Source organism: Apostichopus japonicus, chromosome 12 (assembly GCF_037975245.1).
Source record: "Apostichopus japonicus isolate 1M-3 chromosome 12, ASM3797524v1, whole genome shotgun sequence".
Taxonomy (NCBI): Eukaryota; Metazoa; Echinodermata; class Holothuroidea; order Aspidochirotida; family Stichopodidae; genus Apostichopus; species Apostichopus japonicus.
The window spans coordinates 2,356,942-2,383,298 of NC_092572.1; the positions used below are offsets into that span (position 1 = coordinate 2,356,942).

The 26,357-nt window shown below is 40.9% G+C and overlaps 1 protein-coding gene across 2 annotated transcripts; it reads right to left on the reverse strand.

Moving 5' to 3' along the window:
• Positions 1 to 11,446: 11,446 nt before the first annotated feature.
• On the reverse strand, positions 11,447 to 15,821 carry LOC139977245 (uncharacterized). 2 transcript variants are annotated; one of them, XR_011796494.1, is made up of 3 exons: positions 15,655 to 15,821; positions 14,731 to 15,018; positions 11,447 to 12,453 (listed from the first exon to the last, which is right to left on the reverse strand). XR_011796494.1 is itself a non-coding variant. In XM_071986500.1 (3 exons), the coding sequence occupies exons 1-3, from the start codon at positions 15,773 to 15,775 to the stop codon at positions 12,837 to 12,839; spliced, it is 450 nt and encodes a 149-aa protein (XP_071842601.1). In that variant the 5' UTR covers positions 15,776 to 15,821; the 3' UTR covers positions 12,689 to 12,836. The 2 variants fall into 2 exon arrangements, 1 of the variants encoding a protein (XP_071842601.1); XM_071986500.1 differs by lacking the exon at positions 11,447 to 12,453 and adding an exon at positions 12,689 to 12,877.
• Between the last annotated feature and the right edge of the window lie 10,536 nt (positions 15,822 to 26,357).

The following is a 26,357-nucleotide window of genomic DNA, read 5'->3' on the forward strand; positions in this document are numbered from 1 at the left end:
GAGTTCATCCATACAGGAGTCGTATCGAATTTGTATAACAAGCGAGGCTTGAGTCAACCGTTTAGTTACCCAAAAGAAGACATTCTTCAGCCCATTACTTTGCGCGTTAATCTTTGTGGTACACTGTTGACGAGATTAAACATGTAAGTGTCTTCGTCTATCTATTTCTACAACAGAGGAAGTTTTCGTCAACACATTAGTGTGTGAGTTAATCTATCGAATTACACAAAAAAACCTAGTATGTCAACCTGTTAGTGTGTGCATTAACCTTTTTGTGTTACGATGAAATACATCAACCCCGTCAGCAACCTGTTTGCGTCAATCTGGTTGTGTACCACTGAATGCAGTTTTCAACCCATTAGTTTGTTCATCCATCCACTTCTACAACAGACGAGGCTATCATAAACCAATTAATGTGTGGATTAACCAGCGTTTTGTTACACTGATGAAAAACATAAACCCATAAAGTGTGTGCGTAAATTCATTTGCACTACAGACAACTTTTGCGCAAACCTTTCTGTGAAACAATATAAACATTTTGCTTAAACAACAGAAAGGGCTTTCATCAACCCATTAGAATGTGCTTCAACCCATTTGTGTTACACTATAAAAAAAAGTATGTAAACCCATTAGTATGTGAGTCCATCTGTTAGTCTTGTAAGCGAACTTGCGCAGTATTTAACCTTTGATATTCGTAACGATATTTGAATTGTGTTAGGCATGTAATAATGTTGCATTTTTTCCCGGGAAGTCCGCGTTATCCTCGTTAGTTGTTCACTATGACGTAAGCAATCGCGCACCTAGCCTTTGCTCGAAGGGTTGAGCTTTCCGGTCTCCGGAAGTCTGGTGACCGTAACTAAAAGCCGGAATTCTTTGAAGTAATATATTCTCCCGCGCGTAAAGTTAGGCCAATGTTCAAGCCAGTACAAAAGAAGCTGATGGTAACGTACAACTGTGTTACATTCCTTGACAAAATTTCATACAAGTTGAGATACAAGTCTACGTACGGTACGTTATCTTATCCTTTCTATCAACCAATTGGTATGTTTTTAAGACCACTGCGTGCATGTCCAACTGTCCGTAATTGGTATCGTAATTGCTCAGAATATTATTTAATACTTTAACCGAACTTGCGTATTATTTTAACTTTTGAAAGCTATTCTTTACGCTATATTAATTGTTTAAGATTGTAATAATGTTGCAATTCTTTGCCGGGAAATCCCCGTTATCCTCCGTAGTTGTTTACTATCGTGCACCTGGCCTTCTGGTCTCCGGAAGACTGGTGACCGCAACTCAGAGGCGGTATTCTTTGAAGTAGTACATTCTCGTGCGTAAACTTAAGCCAGTGTTCAGGCTAGTAAAAAGGGAGCCGATGGGAACGTGCAGCGTGACACGCTTTGACAAAAACTCATACACACGAGATAAACAAGAATTACTATTAACCAAGTTGGTATGTTTCTTATACCACCGCAAGGTGTCTAACTGTTCGTAGATATTGCAAGTGCTCAGAATATTATTTAATACATTATTGAGTTGTATGAATTGTTAGCAAATTGCGCTATTGAACTAGGGATCTCTAGTTTACTCCCAGTTATTTAGGAGTAACGTACGTTATTGACCGATTGTTATCGTTTACGTCATTTAGTAGCGCTCTGAATTGCGTGACACTGTATATACTTTAGTAAGGATCAGTGTTCTGCTGCGGATGTATAACATTCAGTTAGTCCGTAATCAGGTGCGTATCCAGGGGGGGGCGTTGGGGGCGCGCGCCCCCCGGGTAAGAAAAAGAGGAGAGAAAAAAAAGAGAAGAAAAAAGGAAAAAAGAAGGGAAAAAAGAGGAGGAGGAGAGGAAGGAAGGGAAAAGAAAAAGAAGAAAGAGAGAAAAAGGAGAAAAGGAGGGAGTAAAAGAAAAACGCGAAGACACCGGGAAGAGAAAGAGGAACAGTGACATCATTACAGCGCTGAAGGGTAGCCAGTGACGGATCAATGATTTCGTAAAAGTGTGACTCACCCTACCCCTTACACCGACAACTCCATTTTTTGACGTTTCCATTTTCCCATCTCACTAATGATCTATATATATACTATATATGGTCTATCATAACGCGTGTGTAGAATTGTGCTATGAAACCAACTGTGGCTGGTCTCGAACTCGACCGTGTCGTCGGGGAACATGACGCATTTTGGGATGGGGGCGACCGCCCGCCCCCCCCCCCATTCAGCATTTTTTTAAATGATATCGCTAAGTAGTTTCAAAATAGAAAGTGCTTAGAGGCAACTTACAAGGCCTGGGAAGTGTCATTTCCAGCGATCTGGGAGACATTTTCGGCCAAAATTTGCTTGTATCGCTTCGCGCTAACAAATGGTCCTGGCGGGTAGTGCCATTTCCAGCGATCTGGGAGGCATTTTCGGCCAAAATTTTCTTGTACGCTTCGCGCCAACCTATGGTGGCGCTACGCTTAGATAATTTGCCTACAGGCTTCGCCCCTCCCTTGGCAAATTCCTCGCTACGCGCCTGTTCGAGTTTGTAACGCAAACAGCAGATATCACATCATATCAGTGAGCATGAAAATGGCGTTCCAGGATGAAAAGCCTCAAAACTGTCCGACTTGCCTGAAAAAATAACTTAATATTTTCGCGCGCGTTCAACGTGTTCATGTCAATATCATATAAGCAAGCATCGGTTTTTACATCGCATGCCATCATGTACCGTACGGTCCGTTAAAATTGTGCAGTATACTGCGGGATGCTAATGTAAACAACGACAGGTCTCATGTAAATGTATAAAAAGCACGGAGGTCCAATTATGTCAAAACTCTCTTTTACATTAGTAATGGCGAATTAGGGGCTGCACCCCCGCCGCGCAGTGGCGGAGCGTCAGGGGGGGGCGGATGCCCCCCTGACGGACTCAAATGGACTGTTGGCGCCTTTTTCAGCTCTTTACCACTTTTTACTTATTCTAGATTATTGACTTTTTATTGCGCTCTCATCTACTTATTGACATTTGTCACATTTTATTGGTGTAATTTGGCGATGACAACTTATTCTTCGTTTATCTGTAAATTAGCCAGGCCCGGAAAGGGTCATTTCCGGCGATCTAGGGAGTATCTTCACTCAAAAATTTTCTGTACGCTACGCGCCAACCGGTGGTGGCGCTCCGCTTAGATAGTGTCTAAAGCGCCCCTACAGACCATTCTCGCCACTCCTGACCAACACCCCTAGCTCCGCCACTGCCGCCGCGCCTCCTACGCCTATGTGTGTAGCGTTCGGTTTCGGAAATATCTGCTATTTTTTTCATTTCCCTCAACCAAGTTTTATAATAGCCGTTATAAGAGGTTTTAATATTTGTACACCAATAAATTAACCGTGTCTGAATTTTCGAACATTTCTGACCAACATTCTGCATCACACTTCCCTCTACTCGTGCAATTTTGACCGGTCTGTTAGGGGTTGAAGGAAGTTTTTCTATATTGGTTGTCCATAGATGAAATTTAACATTGAACATTATGGGTATGTTTTGAAGTGAGTTTATTCTCGAGAAATGTGAATTTTCAAATTCTGAACAAATATGGGGCTTAAAACCTTGAAAAGTGGGTCTGACGGGTATTGTGGGCCGCGACGTAGAATCACCTACAAAAGCAAAGACCCACAGGAGATGCGATCAGGTCGAACATGATGTGTGCCGGGTTGACAATCTTCAAAAAGGTTATGGATGGAAAAAACTAAAAGGAAATACTTGGTTCTCAGGCAAAAAGTGTACATCTGGTTGGTCATTTCAAGCCCGAGAAGTGCCGTTTCCGGTGATCTGGGGGGGGGGGGGGGGTTTCAAAACAAGAAATTTTCTTGTACGCTGCGCGCCAACCGATGGTGGCGCTCCGCTTAGATAGGTATTCGCGCCCCCCGGGTTGGAAAATCCTGGATACGCGCCTGGTAATTCGCAACTTAGTGAAGCCTAGGTCAGCTACCACATAGATAAACTACTACCATTTAATCCATTTATTGTTTCCTAGTCTATTAAAATCCGCTAACGTTGACATCGTAAAGATAACTCTGTTGCCTTAGATCTGATTTCATATTTCTACGCTGAGTGTAGCGCCGCGTTGGGGGCTGCGTTTTACGTTGTGTGTAGAGTTCCACGCTGGACGCTGTGTTTAGCGCGGCGCGTTGTACGCCGTACATTGGAAGCACAATATTTCATGACCCTTGTATTTTAAATGAGGTGTGACTAAACGGTACCACTGTGCCACGAGAACTTGAATATATTTTCCATTGCCATATTTTATCGCGACTCTCTTTCGCCAACACCAGCTATAAAGATTGCCGCGACTGATAGGGAAGTACAGTTACAGTATAACATTCAAGAATGAAGAACAATTATTATGTGCAAAATTCTTTTTGTTCAAAAGAAAAGGCTTGCGTTAACCTGAAGAAAATTATCGAGTCATTTATGTGTGCGTCCATCTACTTTTAAAGCATACGAGGATTGCATAAACTCATTAATGTGAGGGTCCACCCATTAGTGTGAGCGTTAGCCATTTTCTGTTAAGATGATGAAGTACGTACGTCAACCAATTAGCATGTGCGTCAACCTTTTTGTGTATCACTGAAAGGAATTTTCCACCCATTAATGTGTGTTTGTCCATCTACTTGTACAACAGACGAGGCTGTTGCAAACCCCAAAACGCACTGGTTTGGGTATTTACAAACGAGGATACTTACCTGTCTCCTACAACACTAACGCACATTTCCTAGTCTACTTACACACCACTGGTATATATTTTAGCACTGCGCCCCGGTGACCTCTCCCTCAGGTCACCATGCACTCTCTCAGCCTTCCGGATTTACCCAATACTGATGCGGCCAAGATACCGCAGCGGGGAGGTATGAGTCGGATTGGAGACCCAAACTGAGAGGGAGTGTTAAAATCCACGTCGAAGTGCCCGTAGCCTGCCCGAGGGATGAACAGTAATGTAAATCGAATTGAAAACAACGAGGAACAAGGCACTACCCTGGTGAAGGTTTGGTTGAGAGCGTAGATGGCGTGGTTCTTTCGGTGTTCGAACTGAATGGATATGTCCTGGTGGATATGTCCGGATGAGTATGTCCGGGCGGATGTGTCCGGATAAAGTGTCCGGTATATCCCGGCCTATCCGGCTGTGAGGATAAATACTATTGCCAATCTATGGGAGGATAAGATAAGTGGATCATACCCACAATCTAACAGTATCCATTGAACAGTATATTGACTTGTTGCTGGCGTTGTGTGGGGCTCGCGAGTCCTGTACGTCAGGTGGGAGGCGGGTGGGACAGGTAAGTATCGTCGTTCGTAAATACCCAAACCAGTTTTTGTGGTACTAACTTCACTCCTGTCTTACCTGTATTCTACAACACTAACACAGAGTGGCACTGGTGGGAGGCCTAACGGGCTTGACCTGCCCGTAGGAAAGCCAAACACTGCGCGAATGTAGACTTTTAAGCCGGTTTGGTGAGACTGTACTCAGAATTCCAAGGGCAGAAGGTCCCACGTCGCCGCACAAAGCGATCGAGACTTCGTTCCTCTGTCTGTTGACGAATGCCACTATCGTCGTAATGTCGTGGTGACGGCATGGCCCGTAGGTGATACTCGAAGTAGTGGATGGCTCTGGATAGTACCTCCATCTCTAGCGCGTTGATATGGACAACCTCGCCCGCGACTCTTACGAAGACCCGCATTGAGGTCGAGAGGCCGGAGTGTAGCGACACGAACTTGTAGTTCCTTCCTTTGTAGGAGTATGCTAGGAATCGTTGTAACGCGACTTGGACGTACGCGTCTTGTGAGGTCGACGGATGATGCCCACATGCCCTTCGTGAGGTTCGAGATGATTATCGCGAGAGTCTCCATGTGAAACCGAGTCGGAAGAAGCCCTTATTCAACGGATTTAGGTTGAGTATTGATCGCCATGACCCGTCCTTTTTTTTTGGGGGGGGGGGGGGGGGAACGGAGGAAGGACAAACGGAAGAGTAGTCTCTCCCCTTCCGTCGCCTCCACTATAGCCCTCTTTGTCAGTGACGCATGGAGCGCGTATCTCTGGCACAGGTCGGTGGGTACTGGGTGTCCTTTCCGCCTCCCCCCACCGGAGAAATCCGAAAGAACTCGATGGGGTATCCTCTCGAGATCACCCGGGTCTATCTCTTTCCATACGTTCTGGAATAACTGGAGCCTCTCCCTACCGCCGGGTACGCTGTAACCGAGGAAGGGTAGGCACCCCTCGGGCCTGGGGCCTGAAAGACAACCTTGGTGGCTGGTAGTTCTGACGTGGTCGTGATCTTTCGTTTCGCGAGAGTCGGCCGTACCGATGTCCACGTGGGAGGGTCTTGGCGACCTGTCGGATCTTCAACCCCTGTAAATCTTGGCGGTGATACCGCTGTTTCGTTTCCAGCAAGCGGGCCGTTGCGCCCTACCCCTCGGTGTTTTCGCTTGTTCTGGGCGTCGGTAAGGGCGCGATTGCCTATCGGCCTTGCGAGCGTCCGGGCGGGAGAAACCAGATTTTTGCTAGCGTGTTGCGTCGGTCCAGTTCCTGTCGGACTGTATCGCTTAACTGGTCATTGAATAGGTCCTCTCCCAGAATGGGGAGGGGTGCCAGTCTCTCTTTTGCTTTCCCCGCTGGCCAGCCTACTGCCGCCAGCAAGTGCTTCGGCGGGATTCCATCGACCGGATTGCGATTCTCGCAAACTGGTGATAGACAAGTCAGGCTAACGGGCCAAGAAGCCACAGTATTTGTGCGACCTCGTGGTATCTGGTCCGGGTCTTCTGGCAGCTGTTGGTGGTGTCGCACGAGGACTTCCGCTGCTAGAGGTAAGGTCGACGCAAACTTCATTCCCCACTCGGGATGATTGATCAAGCTCAAATAGTGTGTTATCCAAGCGCTTACGATGTGGATCTTCAAAGATAACACTTGTCAAGCCGTGTTCCGCCTGGAGACAGTCCGTCGCGTCCCTAGGGATCAGTGGAGGGCGGAAAAGACTCTTCCAAGTATCCTCGGGCATTCGGAGTGCCCTGTCCTGCTTTTCAGGGAGAGCCGTTCACCTCCGTTGTTTCTGAATCACCTCCACCCGTTCAAACAGAGTGGGTCCACAGGGATGAAGGTGGAATCGTCCTCTGGCGTTTCGTTTGTCGATCGCAGTTTGGAAGATGACATTGGGGATTAGGTCCCCGCTGGGGAGTCCTTGCGATAGAACCGATGTGAGCTGTGAGAGCAGCAACGCACAATCGGAAGAGAGAGGTCCCGTAGGCGGAGGCGGTGCCTCCGTTAACATACGGCGTTTGTGTTCCGCCGAAGATTCATCGGGGATCGGTGAAGGACAGCGCACCGGCGAGCGGCTACGTGCCCCGGTTCCTTTAGAACTGACGCAGACCTGCGTGTCTGTTCCTGAGCAGACCCAAGATTCCGCTCATAAGAGGCAGAGGGAACTTTAGAGGCTTCAGCAGTGGGAACGGCCCTACTCTTTGAAACCTAACTGGTTTTCGGTGCCTTCCCTTTGGCTCTGTTATAGGTCTTGGACTTGACCTTAGCCTTAGGGTTCGAACTATTCCCCGTTCTCGGGGCTGTCTCCGGGTCGGTTGTCCGCGGAGTTCGCGGCGTGTAATCTGCAGGTTTGGTTTGGACCGTGGACTGCGGAGCAAGCTGGGTGGAAGGTGGTCCAGTTGAAGCTTTAACAGTTGACGTTTTGCTTCCAGCTAGGCTTCCGTTTCCTTCAAATTAGCCTGTGTGAAAGTGACACAGGTGGAACACGGTTCCCGTCGAGTGCAAGATCTACACTGCGGGCAAAGTGCGTGCTCGTCCCAAGCGCGCCCGAGCGAAAGAGCAAGCAGGTCGCACACTTAATCGTAACTTTCCCGTCCTAAGACATCCTGATTCCTAAAGGAGGAGGATAAGTCGGGAGAAGAAAAACAACACTGAAAAACCGCGAAAAACACGCGGCTCTAAAAGAATAAGGCCTACACAGTTCTTGAGTGAACAAAACTAGTAGAAGCTTGTTGTGGCCTAATCTCTACAGGAGGAGCTCCCGGGGGGCCAAAAAGCCCATAAAAACTTCCAATAGAGCCCCAAGAATTATACGAACACGGGAGAGTGAGACCTAAATAAGTATTAATCTGAATTTTTTATAGAACAAAACAAGGTCTTCACGGTACAACACGTAAGTGAAATGTGCTGCGACTCGCACAAATGATACACGTGTGAGGTACCGTAATACAAAAACGAGGCGATATCCTAATGTCAAGAAGAAGCAGAAAACTGCTTCAAACAAAAGGATACTTAGCAGAAACTTGATGAATCCTGTTGCAAACTCTGACGGGTTAACGCACATCCTCGTCGTAACATAGAAAGATTGACGCACACACTAATGGGTTGACACGTTTGTTCTTTTGTGTAGGTCAAATGGGTTGACCCGTTAATAGGTTGAAATATACATCGTCTATTGTAAAAATAACTAGACGCGCGCACTTATGTGGTTACGTTCTTCATCAGTGTAATACAAAATAGTAAACGGTCTCACTAATGGGTTGACGCTAGCCTATTCTGTTGTACAAGTAGAAGGACTCTAACATTTTGGTTGGTAAACTTCTTCAGTCATACTCAAAAAGGTTTACGCAAGCCTAAAATGATGGGGTGACGTACTTTTTTCTTAGTGTTACACAAATGGGCTGATCCACACACTATATGACGCAAGATTCATCTGTTGTTAAAGAATACCTCACTTCTATTAACAAACAGATGAAAGGCTTTCGTCAACCCTTTAGTGTGTGGTTCAGTTCATTCGCGTTACACGAAAGAATAAGTACGTCACTCCTTTAGAGTTTGCGTTCATCCATTACCATCATATTGTAGAACTTCGAACCATTCATGTGCGTCAATATATTTTATCAGCATCTGAGGGTTACGTCAACCTTGTGTATCACCTTGTGTAAGATTGTCGACCCATTATGGCGCATTAACACGACACGATTTTCCTCAATATTTGTCGTGCACGATAGTCGTGCGCGACAAAATCGTGGCATGTGAATAGACCTGTCGTAGAAACTGAATCGTGAGCAACTTGGCGCGCAATGTAGAGCGTATTACAAGACGCCCGGAATCGCAGCGTGTAAATGAATTGTCTTGAGTCGAGAACGATTTATCACTCACAATTAGAAAGTTATTCCATTTGAACAACTTGTCATTTGCACGACAAGACAGTCGTTTGTGATAAATATGTGTGCCATATAGACCTAGGCTAGGCTATACTCATATACATTATGTGCTACACATAAACATTTGTAGGATTAATAGAATCACTTCATTTACCATCCACGCGCAATTTTGTTATTAATTTTTTGGGGGATATTCAAGTATATAATTTAATTTTGTTATTCTGTTACCTTGGTCACAAGTAGTCTTCATAGTAGTTAAGAAAGCTCTTAACTCCCTTCAGCCTATCGTTTTTTATCGCACATTGTTTCACGTCCTTAGTTGCTAATTCAGCTATTTTGTTGTCACTGGTCGCTATGGGGTACCTGGTTAAACGCACAAGAATACGACTGTAGGTGCATGTGAGGGGTAGCAGACGTTGGTATTAATATTAGTGGGGGATGTGTTACCAAGGACGCCAGTGATATACTGGTCGAAGCTCGCGAACACTTTGGGAAGTTGTGTTGGGATTGCACAGAATGGATGAACAAGGTTCACCGGCATTTTACTATTGGACTCGCCGATGCACAGCCGACATGACAATCCAGCCGTATTGGCTGACTTTGACAGTCTTGATTTCATAGCATTAACGTTATTAATTCATTGGCAGCAACTTACTGTAATCACATCGCATCAAATCACGTCGTGTGCTTTGTGGCTATATGTCTTCTTATCATTCACCATTCCACATATTTCTAATCAAGAACTTGTAAATCTTTGTTTGACACTCAGCTTACCATTTTCAGGTAACCATGCCAAATTGGCCGCTTTCTTGTGTCTTTATATCGGCAGTAAAGTCTAAAATAATAAGGAGGAAATGAAAGAAAACGACAACATGTAAATACAGATGAACCAGGCTTGCTACCGTAAGCATGCCGTCAATCTTGAAAACAGGTAGGTGTAATAATGATGTCTTGTTTATTGTTCGTCTCAATGCAATTATATATCTGACAATTCCAACAAGCCAGTTCAAATTATTAAACTTAAAACTGTCACTCAAATGGAAACATTTTGGCCGTTTGTTGCATTAAACATTGCGCAATACGACATTGATATAAAGACAACACATTTGTTTAAATGTGATTAAGATGACAGACAGTAGGCCAATGTGTTATGCATACTTCCATCGCTCTCACATCAATACAATTTGTACACACTCAAGCACTCGTGGCTATTCCGAATTATTTTCGTTTAGCGTTCAAAGTAAACTACAACAAGCGAGTTTATCGCAGGAATATGTTGACCACCATGCTAGTACAACACTATGAATAAACTATAGGTAGATGCAGTAGGAGATCACAGCAAGCTTGCGCATGTCTAATCAGCACGTCTCTTGGAACTAAATCACAGAGGTAACTCGTTAATTTTTACCGTTAATATGAGAAAATACTTACCTATACCCAAATTCCCACCAACCCCTTTCTCATTATGTCATCTATGCGGGGGAGGAGAAGGGACAGAATAAGGTTCAAGGTGGCGAGACACAACCTTCGATATGCAGTGGGTCATATGATAAGGACTTGAGTGCATTGCTACAAAAAGTTTCTCGAAAAAACTTCGACCACTTAAATAGATGCTCTGTGCATTAAATACCACAACTTCCAATGCTGTACTTAAGTTTTAATGAATAACAGACTGAGAACTTTTATTAAAATTTTCTGAAACTTTAAAGGATATGACACATTTTGAACGTATTTTGATCTACTTGATCTCTATCTCAAAATTATAGTGATGGGAAGACGAGGTGCACGTGAACTCCTGCTCCACGGTTCATCCGCTCTGTGTCAATACCATTCCGAATTAACATGCTTTTTATCTCGATAAAATTGCATATGAAATTGATCATGATAGGGTAATACTCACCACCACATACGTAATGTACAACGTACGTTATGGTAGATCAAACATCAACGTATTCTTTATGAACCCTGCTGATGTAATTCCTTTGTGTGAATGGGTCTCAGTGGGTTGATTATCTTATTATATTAGAATTCCTTCATTTATTTTAAGTTTTTAAATTTGACAATTATATATCATAGGATAATTATTGCCAGTGTAAGAAAAATATGAAAGCATAATTCATTCTGTGTTGGTGGCATGATATATTATAAGAGAAAAACAATCTCTAATTAGAGGCCATGGTGAAATAAGTTTCGAATCAGAAAACTCCCTCTCATTAAGAGTGTTTTTTGAAATTAAAGTCGACAAAGCTCACCTTGATACTTTGTAGACAAATTCCTTGTAACGATAGTCATTGTCACGAATTCTTTGTAGGGAGCAGTCGACAAGGGTGCAAAGAAGGAAAGAGAGAGTATATGAGTTTTCAAGTGAAATATAATCATAGCAACAAAAACAAAACTAATTAAAATAGAATCATCTTTGTTTATATATTCTCTCGGCCTTATTAGGTGTCTTCCTTGAGCGTCGGCTTTCGGCCTTAGTATTAACGTTCTCTTTCTTTCTCGTTCAGCATGTATTTTTCATCCCCTTGCCTCTTTTGTCATGGTTTTCGATACGTTCGGTTTAAGCCCGAGAAAGAAATAGGAAAGAGCACGTGGCTATGCGGCACTTATGTACTGCTCGTGCCGAATTCCGATGCTCTGTTAACATTAATACATCATTATGTAATGCTTAAGGGTTCACAAAACCATGGCTAAATAATCAGCATCCAATTAACTCAACAAGCCAAGCAATCAATACAACACTTTAGAGGGTTTTCTTAGATCGTGTTGTGACAGTTATAAACGAGTTATTGTCATTGTCGCCAGCGCATTTTTTTTTGCGTATATCGTAACATCAAAATTTAACTTAAAAGTACTTGCACAACCATTCTTCAAAATGTACACACAGTGGCCGCATAAAGAGTAGTTTATTTATGTAAAATCAGCGAATCAATTCATTTAATTTCTAGACAAACGATTGCATAGGCTATAAGGTCAATTTAATTGTAAAAAGATGTTAGATAATAATGAAAATGAACAACTGGCTTGTGGTATTCATTACCTTCCTTCACACTCACAGTTAGTTGTAAGGGTGACCGCATTTCATATTAATAGTATCAACTGGTTTGAAACATCTTCTGACGGGGTTGAATTTAGAAACAAGCAACATGGTCATCTTCTACACATTCAATTTCCAACGAAATACAGGTGAACAAGCTCAAGTTTCCTTCAATATACATCTATTTCTATGCCAGGTGATAATCTTTCCGTTCCTATCTCCAAATGTTGTAATATCAGTTTCTCTGGAACATAGAAAATACATGTTAATACATTACTTTACGCATATTACAAGACTTTATATCATATATAACTATTGTAGTCGGAGGAATGTATCGTTGACTCCCTTTTAGCTGAGTAACAATTTGTCGAAGAGGAAACAAAAACTCACTTTTAATATGATTAAGATCACGGACACTTGTTCTTAACTTAAAAAACAAACGTCTCAGTTTACGTCAACTCTCAAAATATTCATCGTACTTGCTTCGTGAGTTGGACTAAAATTGGTCATAATTTCCCCTTGAATTTCATGCGCAGTGTAGTCATCAATTATCAAAGAAATGGACGTATTGTTTAGTATCAATTTAAACAACAAACAGAGACAACATTGTTATACTCATAAGCCACGTTATCGGTATTTATATTCCGTAGTTGTCAATTTTTTTGATGCTAGAAAGTAAAAAGAAAGAGAACGAAATGAAAAGAAACATGTCTTTAAAACTGAAATTAATCAATATTCATATATATATATATATATATATATATATATATATATATATATATATATATATATTCAATATTTCATACCGCACTTAGCGTTACTTTATTTGATCAATCGAGCAATATAAACCATACGTCACGTTACATTATTTAATCAAAAAGAAGAGAATATAAAACAACAGAAAAACGACACATTTCTTTGGAACCAAGTGGATTGCGTTTGTCCAACAAGATAACATACATGCCTTCATATGCCCCCCCCCCCCAACCCCTCGCCTATTTACTCACACGCACACTATAGTCGGTTGCGGTTTAACAAAACTGAAACATACTCCTTTTACGTGCAAATTTCTTCTAATATTTAACAACATGTTCAACCTTGGCAGGACTTAGCCCCTTGGACACACAGTAGATTTGAAATTGCATTCGTATATGAAAATTGGTAATTTTACAATGTACTTATGTGGTTTAGTTACGATAGCAACAAGGGAGCTGTCTCATAGCACTGTAGTTTCCGGTTGTAGAATACCTTGTACAGAAATAAAAAAAGCCCTCTTTCTAACTTTTGGGCTTTAAAATTGCTACTAGAGGACAATAAATACCTCAAAACCAACAAATTCCAGGAACCCTGAAAAAGACTTTAAAATAATTTCAATGAAAGGTTCTCGTGAGGTGCACTTCATACAGGTGTGCTTCCAAAATGCCCCCCCCCCCCCATCATGTTTGTTTGCCAATACTCCTTATTGGCACCCATCTTTCCCCCTCACTTTGGACATTTTGGTGCCACCATTGATTGCGCGATAGCAAAAGCATTGTCTGTGTTGATCTCGCATAAAACCAACTTAACCAGCCCCGTCAAAACTAGAATGAGAAGGTAATTTACGGTATATTGAAGCAGGAGCAATGTTAACCTTATAGAATATGACAACAAATATGCGATTGACTTCCAATTTATATCGGTTGTCGTGTGTACTTCTCATGATGCACTATATGAAGACATTTCGGAGAGTTTTTTCTTGTTTAATGGCCCTAGTATTCCGTACGCACGCTGCCACTTTCATAGACACATATATGCACGTTTGAAAACAACGTACATACTTAAGAACAAATTAATCGGGCAACACCGACGTCATGCTATGGTTGCTGAATTGTGCGCTCTTTCTATAATCCAAGAAATTTCCGTTCAGGACATTTTTTTACGAAACAAATAAACCACCGTGATGACTTGAACATTCTTACAGATTACTGTTACGAGATACTGAGGTTCTGTCGAAACTCCTGACACAGTGCCAGTCACAAATCACCCCCCTTCCCCAACACCCCCGTCGCTTGGGAACTTTTGGTGCCGCCATTAATTGCGCGATATCGTGAGATCCCGTTTAGAACCAACTCAACCAGCCCCGTCAAAAATAGAACGAGAAGGTAGTATACGGAATCGAAGCGGGTGTAATAGTTACCCTTTAGAAGATGGATGGCAAAAAATATATGCGATTGACTTCAATTTAAGAAAGTAAATACATCGGTTGTAATTTGTAATTTGTAAAGACATTTCGGCGAGTTTTTTCTCGTTTAGTGTAGCCTAGTATCCCGTACTCACGCTGCTACGTTCATCGACACATATATGCACGTTTGAAAACAACATACATATTTAAAAATGCATTAATCGGGCAACACCGACGTCATGCTATGGCTGCTGAATTGTGCGCTCTTTCGCTATAGGCTTATTACACAATATAAGATTTTCTATTCAGGCCGTTTTTTACGAAATAAATAAATCACCGTAATGACTTGAAGGTACTTACATATTACTGTTACGAGATACTGAGGTTCTTGCAAAACTCCTGATTTAAAACATTTATATTCACCGTCGTCGGTACTATCCACGTCTGTTATCGTAAAAATCGTGGTATTTTCGACTGCAGTGACGTTTATGGGCTTTGATCTTTTGTTATATTTTGCTGCTCCCTCAATCCCAAAAATAACCTCATTGTTCTTATGTAACTTTATGAAGACAAAGCCATCTTTCTTTAAAGTAAATATGAGATCAATATTACTGCCTTCCTCAATGACCAGTTTGTTCGCCGCTGCCACTGCAAAAACACAAAAACAAAAATATTAATGATATGAACGCGAAAAAAAGAGTTTTGAAAATCTTTAGTTATGCTTCCTCGTCACAAATCGATAGACATTGAGAACCCACTCTGGACCACTAACAGTTGGAGTGGTTACGTTAAGGAATGTTTAAAAGTAGCTATCCTGGTTGCACTATTTGATTACATTTAGTCCGCTGCATAATTGTATAAATATTCTGATATTAAAGAGATATTCTAGTTGCAGACAATGCTACCTTTGGTCCATAATTATAACAATATCCTAAACACAAAGAGAACTCCATCTCAAATATTGTCCATAACTTAACATATAATTGATGAAATCAATTATATGTTAAGTAGCCCTAGCCCTTTGATGTTTCCCTGCAAAGTGACTTGTGTTATGATACCAGCGAAAACCGTTAAAAGGCTCTATATTCTTAATTTTATATTTTGGTTAATTCTATGATTCATTTGGAAGACTTCCATATTTAAAACTTGATCAAAATCTAACTTTTTTTTAGAAATATTGTTTCCCATCTTCATAGATGCAGAAATATGCAAGCAATGTCTTTTAATAAACACATATAGTGAGAATAAATGCCTGTTAAATTAACTAATGTTACGCAAACTTACCACAACAGGGTGTTATCAAGAAGAGCTCAAACAACAGCAACACTCCGACGAAGGCCAATAGTAACTGACTTTGATTCTTACCTGTCTGAGCCGACGCCATTAAACAATTGAATCGAACCATGTTAACAATGTTAATCGATCGTCTATATAGACTAAAGAGATGATCATGTTAAAGAATTACAAAACCTACAGCTTGAAAACAAAAATGATAATGAAACTAAGCTGCTTACGAAACAAACATTAGATTAACTATTACTGTTAAGTTGTTGATGAAGTAAAAGTTATTTGGTGTAGGTTACATCACTTTCACTGTTAAGAAAACACACAGTACAGGTTTAGATATACAAAGGGGAAAAAAAGGTGACAGAACACACTATCGTATGCACACAAACATATATATATATATATATATATATATATATATATATATTTATATATGTATATACACATATATATATATATATATATATATATATATATATATATATATATATATCGGATTGACACGTCTGTATATTCTAAACCCACTGACCGTCACACATATCTCCACTTTCATAGTTCACTCATCTCATATTAAAGAGTCAATTGTCTTTCAGCAAAATGCTTTGCTACAAACGCATCTGTTCTGATCCCCTACAGTTTCGTAGTCAATCAACCACCCAAATACGTCACTTCCTTGATTTTATTTATCCCTACAAATTATTGAAGAGAACCCTGAATAAGGTCTGTAGAATTCCCAGGGAGAATCTGCTTCAATGTCAGCATAGAGAAGTGAAAGAGCACCGTGTTCCATTTGTCGTTTCACACAGTAATCAGGTCGTTCCATTCATTAGGCTGGTAAAAATTAATGGAAGACGTTGAACTTGGGAGACGATATGGGTGACATTTTATCAACCCCCCCCCCCTGTAGTTGCTAGAAGACAACCTCCCTTCCTATGTAACATCCTTGTTAGGAGTCGTTTACCCTCCAACGACGCTCCCCAACCCAAGGGGAACATTAAATGTGGTAAATCCCGGTGTAAGGTTTGTCATCACATGATCACTGACCCTGACATTCAGCTCTCTCCTTCAGGGGTGTGTTTACATCCAGGTCCTTACAATTGTGACACTCCCTTTGTGATATATCTTATCACTTGTGTTCTCTGTCCTGATATACAATACATTGGCCAAACCCCCACTCCCTTTCGTTTACGCCTTAATAATCACAAAAACACATTCAGACTCAATAAAACCAGTTTTCCAGTGACTGAACATTTTAATCTTCCACAACACAATATCTACTGTCTTTAGTTTGCCACAACCCTGGGTAATTTGTCTGACCATAATAAAAGAAACTTGAAGGAAGTCGAATTGATCCTTAAAGTACGTTCACACTCTCATGGTCTCAATAGCGATATGGCTTTTCTTTCCGGGTTCAAGCACTTTTAGCAGTCTGGGGCTTACGGTAGACTAACGTGATTTCAATCACTCTTATTGCGCCTGACGAAGGACCAGGGTGTCGAAAAATGTGTGTAGCGTGTAGTTATTTCTATTCTATTCAAAATATTATGTTGGATTTATATATATATATATATATATATATATATATATATATATATATATATATATATATATATATATATATATATATATATATATATATATATATATATATATGATAGATGGCATTAATTCCAGGTGAAGGGTGCTCAATAAACCTGGGTACAGAGCTGGATAGATATAAATAATGTACACTCGTACAAAGTTTGCGCAATTACTCGAGTTTCATGCTTCTTCGCAATCGTCAGATAGCTAATGATCAGGTTGTCTGTCTGTAGCGTGGTGCTGTTATTTTTCCGCTTTTTTTCTGTGTCGACACTTTGAATAAAGCTCAGTTCTTTTGTTCAGCAGATTTTGGTTTCTCAGCCGAAGTATTTCCACCTTCTCCTCAATGCAGAGATTACATTGATCCGATGTACGCATTTGTGTATTAGATTCTCGGATTATTTTCCACGTGATGCTAAAATCTTTTCTTTGCTTTTTGAGCTCCCAAACGTATTTTGATAGTTCTGTTTCCTTCGCGTGTCTTTCGTGGTTGAGTGATTTTTTTGTGATTGTTGTACCTTAGTTTGAACGGCCCCCTGATAATCCAACGTAAGTCTTTTGTTCGCCCCCACGATGTTACGTCCGCTCTGTATATTACTGCCTCGGTCAGACATTTACCTTCGAGGGGGCAGGCCTGCTTGTCCTTGCAGTTGCATTTTCTTTCACTTGCGTCTGGTTTTTCGTTGCTGATAATCTTGCTGTTGCGTGATTTGATGATTGATTTTATGTTCTTGGTGCAGCTCTAGCTTATCTTAAGCGTATTTTTATTGAAGATTTTCCGGAGTTTGTGTGTTGGGGGGAAATGCTTCTGTATAAGTCTTAGAAAAGTTGCTCCTATGTTTGTTCTCACTGCTTTGCTGAAGGGGGGGGGGGGGTTGAACCATATGATATTTCTTCCACGGTTTGGGTTTTTTCCGTGTTGTTTCGGTCGGTGTGAAATTGATGGGTTCTGAATAGCCGCTTCTTTTCAGGGCATCGCTGTAGAGTGGGGCGGCTTGGTCGAACGTATCTTTGTCTGATGATAGTGATGAGATGCGTTTGCTGATGGAAGTGGGTATCTGTTTGGTGATTGAGGGCGGGTGGTTGGATTGCGCATTGATATATGTCGGCTCGTTGTTAGGCTTTCTGTATGGCTTGTACTTTCCGGTGTTGAGGTTTAGATTGACATGCAGGTAATTTACCGCTTTGAGGTTTGTTTCCACTGTTATTCGTAGGCCAAAATTTCCGAAGATTTCTGTAAGCTGCTTCCTTACACGGTCTGCTTGTCTGCCGGAAAGACTTCGTAGCACAGCTAGGCCGTCGTCGCGGTAGAGACCGACATTTTCGATGTGTAGTTTGCTTTGCAGGGTTCATAGTATGTACAGGCCAATAAGCGCGCATATTTCGGCCCCGTCATAGGAACCCATTGTGCTATCAAAGGCGTTGTTGGTGTCCTTTTTCAGCCATGGTCTTCCCGTGTTGTCATAGAGCAGCGATTTTCTGGCGTGTTTGATTTCTTCAAGCTTTGTCTCAGTTATCTTTGTAAACTGCTTAGCCCACGTGAGGGCTTCGTTTAGCAAAGTCTCGGAGATCGACGGGTAGAAGTCTATGATGTCAAAGGCTATGAAGGTTAGTTCGTGCTTGTTGGGTAGGTCCTTGAACCACTTAAGTACAGAGGTTGTATTGCGCCATTGGTTGACTTATGTGGCTTGCCTCAAGACCTGATTGATCCTGTCCATCATGTGTTTGCTTACTTTCCCCATTTCAGTTTTTGAGGGGTTGATGAGTCGGCATTTGGGGTTATTCTCGAAATTTTCCTTGTGATCTTTCAAAGTGACAAAAGCAGGAGGTTTCTTTGTTTCGTTTTTCCTCCCACTGATTTTTAATTTCCTGGCGATAGTTTTGTAATTTGATATCAAACCAGTTTGTCTCTTTCGATTTCTAAGTCTGATGACGGGTTATAGACCATAAATAATATAGCTGCAACGCAGACTTTTCAGGCAGAGCACTTCAAGGTGCGCCTTGAACGAGTGCAGTATTTGAGGTGTGTATGCTTCAGATTACCAGCGTTTGAGCGAAATCTTAAACGTCAATACACAACCTAAAATTCGTAGACCTAGAGGAATATCGAACTATCGCGCGTTACCTTCGATTGACTCCTCCATTGACTACAGCCACAGGACTGCAAAATGGTCGGCGCCACTGAAAATGTCTCATGCCTAAGATAACATCTGAAATGTTTACTTCAGTAGTTCACAACAAGCCACTCATTTGCTATGATCCCATATTTAAGTTGTGCCCCTTGCAATGCGCTCTCTGCGTAGATAGTAGAGCGCCGAAAGGGCAATGCATTATGTTGTTTACTTCTGTCTATTATCATGTTGTTGTCTGTTTTGATGTTGTTGTCTCCTTCAACGTTGTTGTCTCCTACAATGTTGTGGTCTTCTTCCATGCTCTTGTCTCCCCTTGATGTTGTCTCCTTTAACGTTGTTGCCTCTTTTGTTATTGATGTGTCCTTTGATGTTGTCTCCTTTTATGCTGACGGCGCTATTCAATTTTACGACGTCAAAATACGTAAACAAATGTAAAGAATTTAGTGCTTTCAGAGCTAGCCAAAATGTCCGGGAGAGACCGACTAGGCCATCTTGAAGGGCTAGGTTATACGAACAAAATGATAGCAGAAATGTTATGAAATGAATCAGCCTCAGTCTAACCCGCTAACCCTTTGGGATGTACTGACAGTTGATATCGTGAAAAAAGAATTTGTTCAGACCATGCTAGAATCACTGTTCCACTTTCCAGCACCATCCTTCCTGTACACCACAGTTCTCGCCTACCTGTAACAGCGTTCCTTTCATCTCACATTGGACACTCCAGTTAGTCCCTTTAAGAAATCGTTGCCGATGATAAAATCAGTTTGAATAGCGAAACACATGCGTAGAAAGAGTCAGTGCCCATACACGGGTGTAGTGAGTTCTTATCTGACTTACTCGTTTCGCTTTTAAGTTGCTCAAATTCTGTTAAGATCTCGTTTTAAAACAGAGCAAGGGCGGCGGAACGGGGGGGGGGGGCACAGGAGGCACGTGCCCCCCACTTTTCCTCAGGTTAAAAATGTGCCCTTTTTCTACATAATGATTTAATGATTAATAAAAAAAGAGTTAACAAAGCGAAACCCACGTCGAATGAAATATTTCGGGAATTTTAAATGTTTACTACCACAGACGTAGGAGCCCAATTTGGGGAGGGGGGGGGGGGCTGTAACGACTTGCCCGAAAAATATTACCAAAATTTTTCGCGCGCTACGCGCGCGTTCAACATGTTAACGTGCATATCATATAGGCATGCGTTGGTTATTACATGGCATGCCAATAACAAACAATCATTTCCCGTGTTATAACCCTTCCAAATTGGTTATAATTATTTGGAAAGTCGTTACAATAATGATAGTAATAGGGACTTGGACTTTATAATGATTTCACCTCATTTTATCTTTTTTCTTGTTTCCCAAATTTGCACATTAGATATTTCAGTGCTAATATGCATTGTTTCCTTGAAGGGGGGGGGGGGGGGGGAGGCGTTGATGGAGTGATGTGTATACGCAAGTAAGATAATACAATAAGTGTTATAAAGGGTACTAAATATCAGGCTGCATCAGTCCAATCGAATTTCTGCTAAGTGCCCTTCGACGTTGGTGCCCCCCCCCCCCCCCCAGATTGAAAGTGCTTCCGCCGCCCTTGGAACAGAGGTAATGAACATCCTTAACAGGCAGCTGGTTTGAACACCTTGTTGATGGTTACTCTCCGTTTATTGCATAGTGTGCATGTTCGTCCCCAACCACCGCCTTTCCCTCTCTCCCATCTTTTCTTACTATTTAAACGGCAAATACAAAATGGATACCAAACATGCAGAAAAGACATTTTAGGCATTCATAAACAAAAGGTAAGCAGAATGATTGCACGACAAGGGCTACAATTTACACTATTAGTGTAGCCCTTGGTTCCTTTTACCACACCATTTTAACCTCTAAAATTAACTTTAACACCAGTAACTCTAAGATTGATAGGTGAAGTTTACTTTGCAATCAAATCTGAAAGGACACATAGTCAAGAGCTATATCACACATTTCTAGTGATGGGGTTTTGAACTTATAACAAATTGGATAGTGGTTAAAGAATAAGCTTAGGGTTAGTAAACATATTGAAATCATTTTGACATACCGAAACAGAACTCACATGAAGATGAAATAAAAATGGTTTAATTTCTATCATGAATGCTAAACCTGCATATGTACAGCCAAACACATTGATGTACAGATATAAGTCACTGACACATTTGTGTATTTCATTAACACAGTGGTTCAGCTGGTATTCTTTTTAATGAGCTGATGACAGAGATGTTGTCAGTTATGGTGGATATTTTCTGTTACTGAACCTGCTTTCTTCCCTGGGTCCCAGCTGTAACTGCCTGCATCCATTCAACTTTAGCCTACGCAATCATAGCTCTCCAGATTCGATGCTTCATTCAAATTTAAGCAAAAATTTGCCTTACTCCATATGTCCCACATTATCAGACTTTTTCCACTTCTTGCATGCAAATGATATTGTCCCTCAGGCAAAGTAAATTTTTCAGGTTGTCTTAAGATTATTAAAAATGTCACTCTATTTCAATATATGTAGCGTGTGTATGTGAACTTTTCGGAAGCATAATATCTGATACAGTTAATCATTTTCAACATCCAACAAAGGTTGAGAGTTGGCTAAAAGCTTCACAGAGACTTGGCGGAAAGAGCTTTTTTAAAACAGTTGCACCTAGTTCTTACACTAACATTAATATAGGATAGTTATTTCGTAATATAACAAACTATCTGTAATGTTTGTGTGAAGTTGAAAACGATGTGGAAATTCTACGTTAAAATCATGAAATATTGCTGATTGCATCATAAAATTGTATTTACCGAGCTACAATACTATAGACCCTATGCCTAGGTAAGAAAGTGAGACAGCAACTTGTTTTAGAACCAGACTACAGTGTAGGCGATACGATTGGCTGTAGGATAAGATTGGCTGTAGGTTACTGTATGTTACTAGGCCTAGGTATAATGTCGCTCACCGACATCACATCGTCAACAGCATATTATTCCAGCTAGTAATAAGGACTTCAATAATTGTAAAGTTAGGCTTTGTTACTAACATAGCCTGGTTTCTCCTGAAATGTGGCTATATACAGGCGCGTATCCAGGGGGGGGGGGCGTTGAGGGCGCGCCACCCGGGTAAGTAAAAGGGGAGAGGAAAAAAAGGGAAGAAAAAAGGGAAAAAAAAGAGGAGGGAGAGGAAGGAAGGGAAAAGAAAAAATGAATGAGTGAAAGAAAGTGAAGAGAAAGAGGCACAGTGACATCAATACAGCGCTGATCACTATTATATACACATGGACGGGTAGCCAGTGACGGATCGAGGATTTCTGAAGGGGCTTGCAATTCACCCTACCCCTTACACCGACAACTTCATTTTTGAAGTGTGCATTTTCCTCTCTCATTAATGTATCTATCTATATATATATATATATATATATATATATATATATATATATACATATATACATATATATATATATATATATATATATATATATATATATATATATATATATATATATATATATATGTATGTATACTATATATGGCCTATCATAACGCGTGTGTGTGTATGGACGCCTTAGACAACCAACTGTGGCTGGTCTCGAACTCGACCGAGTCGTCGGGGAACATGACGCATTTCGGGAAGGGGGCGAAAGCCCCCCCCCCACCCCGAGCATTTTTTTTTATGATATCGCTAATAATTTGAAAATAGAAAATGCTTGGATGCAACTTAAAAGACGTGGGAAGTGTCATTTCCAGCAATCTGGGAGGCATTTTCGGCCAAAATTTTCTTGTTCGCCTCGCGCCAACTCAAGGTGGCGCTACGCTTAGATAGTTTGCCTACAGGCTTCGCCCTTCCCTTGGCAAATTATTCGCTAAGCGCCTGTTCGAATTTGTAAAGCAAATAACAGATGTCACATCATTAGTGTGCATGAAAATGGCGGTTCCATGATGAACAGCCTCAAAACTGTCGACGTGTGTCGCCATAGGAACCCAATTTGATTTGGGCAGATTTAACGACTTGCCCGAAAAATATAACCTAAATTTTTCGCGCGCTAAGCGCGCGTTCAACATGTTAATGTCAATATCATATTGGATCGGTAATTATATCGCCTACCATCGTGTGCCGTGCGGTCCGTGGAAATTGCGCAGTATACCACGGGATGCTAATGTAAATATCGAAATGTCTTATGTAGATGGAGAAAAGCATTGAGGTCGAATTATGTCAAAACTCTCCTTAAATGGGCTGAAACCTTGAAAAGTGGGGCTGACGGGTATTGTGGGCCGCGACGTAGAATCACCTACAAAAGCAATGATCAACAGGACATGCCATGAGGTCAAACATGATGTGTGACTGGTGAAAATCTTACAAAGGTTATGGATGGAAAAAAAGCTATTGGGAAATACTTGGTTCTCGGGCAAAAGTGTTCATCTGGTTGGTCATTTTCAAGCCCGAGAAGTGCCATTTCCGGTGATCTGGGGGTGTAAAAACCAGAAATTTTCTTGTACGCTGCGCGCCAACTGATGGTGGCGCTCCGCTTAGATAGTCATTCGCGCCCCGGGTTAGAAAATCCTGGATACGCCCCTGATATACCAACTCATCCTACTTTATGTATTTGGCACATACCAATAAGAGCGTTCGTATAATATTACTTTCGTGCCGTTAAGGGTCTATACCTCACAAGTCACAGTGTTGGACTACATAACAACGTATAGGCATGTTTTTCATAACGTTATTAGTCCTACTGCTTATCCTTTCGATCTTCATTCAGCTCTTCCCAATTTCATCTCCAAAGTCTCTCTTCTGTGCTTGTCACTTGGAAAGCAAATACTTCAGAAAACATGTTCAGTCCCGTCTCTGCACCCCATGCAACGTGTCACGGCATATTCGCTATGTTTGCAACATTTCTTCAAATTATCAGCAGTTCTCCCTAGTAGTAGCCGACACAAAGCAAATGCGGTTTGCTTAATTACTATAGTCCAGTTAGCCTACATTCGAAAGGAATTAAAATGGTGACCAGTGAGCGCTGAAATCTCTCGAACAATCAGAAATCGTTACGCAGTTGGCCAAACTATAATACGGCTCTGGAACTCAGCAGCGCCGTATATAGAGGGCCATGGAAAGAGAGAGAACAGTTGCGACAAATCAGTTCCCAGCCATCTTGTATCTAATTGGAGATTTCGTGTTTTGCATACAAGTGGTAGTTCACTACACTACGCTGGTAAATATACTATTAGCCTACTATAGTCAGTATCTTAACTCTGAAACTGATGAGAAACCGTCATGATGGGTGGCCGAGTATTCGAATGACAGTAAATTGGATACTGGGTAGAATACCGTTCGTTGTGAATCAGTGGCGTGAGGGAAATGGGAGGGGGATGCCCACCTCCGATCGTCAGGCGGTAGAATATGGTTCAATCGGGGATGTTTGCACTACTAGGAGTGGCCCTTCTCCTTTCTCCTTCACATAGTGTTTGTTAGCAAAAACTTGCTTTTTGGCCTATTTGAAATATTGTCAAATCATCACTTCAATTGATGTTCAAGATTATTATTGAAGATATATGTATGAGGGGATATTTATGTTCCACAGATTAAAAAACACAAACATGCAAGAAGCTTCTTATGCATAAATAAATATAATTGACTGAAGATTCCATGGTCGTTACACCTTTATTTTCATTCAGCTGCAATTGAAAGTGAAGACAAAGGTATAAGATACAAACAAGTATGCGTGTTGTAAATTGCAAAATTCCCGAAACTAAGTGATAAAGTGTAGAAGATAACAACAACAAACCGTTCACTCTGGTGACTCTGTTACTGATAATGAGATGTTTCCATTTGTTTTACTTCTGACATTTTCCACATCAGTTTTATCTGATATAAAGTTGTCATTCTGTCTTCATGACAATACAAAAATGAGATGTTTTTTTTTCACTTTTCATCATTCAGTTATATACTGGTTTAGAAATCTACATGGAACATATCAATTGAATGTTTGGCACTGTGCATATTAAGATTTCAAGCAACTTATCCATACATAATCTATTAATGATATATTAGAAGCCATGCTCACACGTAACATACATTTGACTTACAAATGCTATTCTGTCTTTAAGCTATTACTGAATTAAAGTGACAGTTCTTACGGGCATGTTGTAATATACCAAACTTAATAAGGACTTGGTTAAACTGAAACTGTCTTTGGTTTAAGTTTGCTATCATTTGGTGGGGTCAATACATCTTTAAGTTAAGAATTGGAGAACTGAAGATGTATTGCACATATTTTATTTAGTTTTGTGTGGCAAGATTGATATCTAACACTGGTAGGTATTTTGTTTACTATTAGAAATACATCTCACATTTATATACCTCTTAAATAAATTTAGGAAACAAGGAAAAGTGGTAACTATGAAAACAAATTGGCAATATGCAGAAGAAAAAGTTAAATAAAATAAGATAAAATAAGATAAATAATACAAAAACATGAAGGAGGAACAAACCCAACCATAGCGCATTATAAAGTGATGACACAAAAGTAGTTATTGCACAAAATTAAATACAGAAAAGTAATAATGTTTATCAAAGCTAGTGAACGTGAAACAAATGTGAACAGAAAGACAATGTCAATGAGGGAAACAAAGGCAAGGTAATAAGCACTAGATTGCACATCTTCAGTTAAGAAATGATAACTGATTATAAAAAAAAATTAGATTCTTTTGAAAAGAATGAAGTGAAGCGCCCGATCGTACATGAAGAGCTCATATGGGTTGCAATAACTTCCTTTTTGACCTGACATCAACACAAAAATGTTTTTATAATATATACCAGTACCACCACTGTCACGGCTTTCTGCAGGGACATGTGGGTTCAGAGATTTCCTTACAAACACTGGGGTGCTTACAATACCACACACACAACACACACAATCAACAAATTACAATAACACGCTGTTAAAGTTAATGAACAATTATTGGACGTCTTATTGCACTAATTTTATGATCCAAC

Bases quoted from the DNA above. Each gene is read 5' to 3' on its own strand.
- LOC139977245 (XM_071986500.1), bottom strand. From the start codon at position 15,775: ATGGTTCGATTCAATTGTTTAATGGCGTCGGCTCAGACAGGTAAGAAT. The intron at 15,019-15,654 runs GTAAGTTTGCGT...GTGTTTTTGCAG, and splicing joins CTTGATAACACCCTGTTGTG to TGGCAGCGGCGAACAAACTG. The intron at 12,878-14,730 runs GTAAGTACCTTC...TTTACTTTCTAG, and splicing joins GTATCTCGTAACAGTAATAT to CATCAAAAAAATTGACAACT.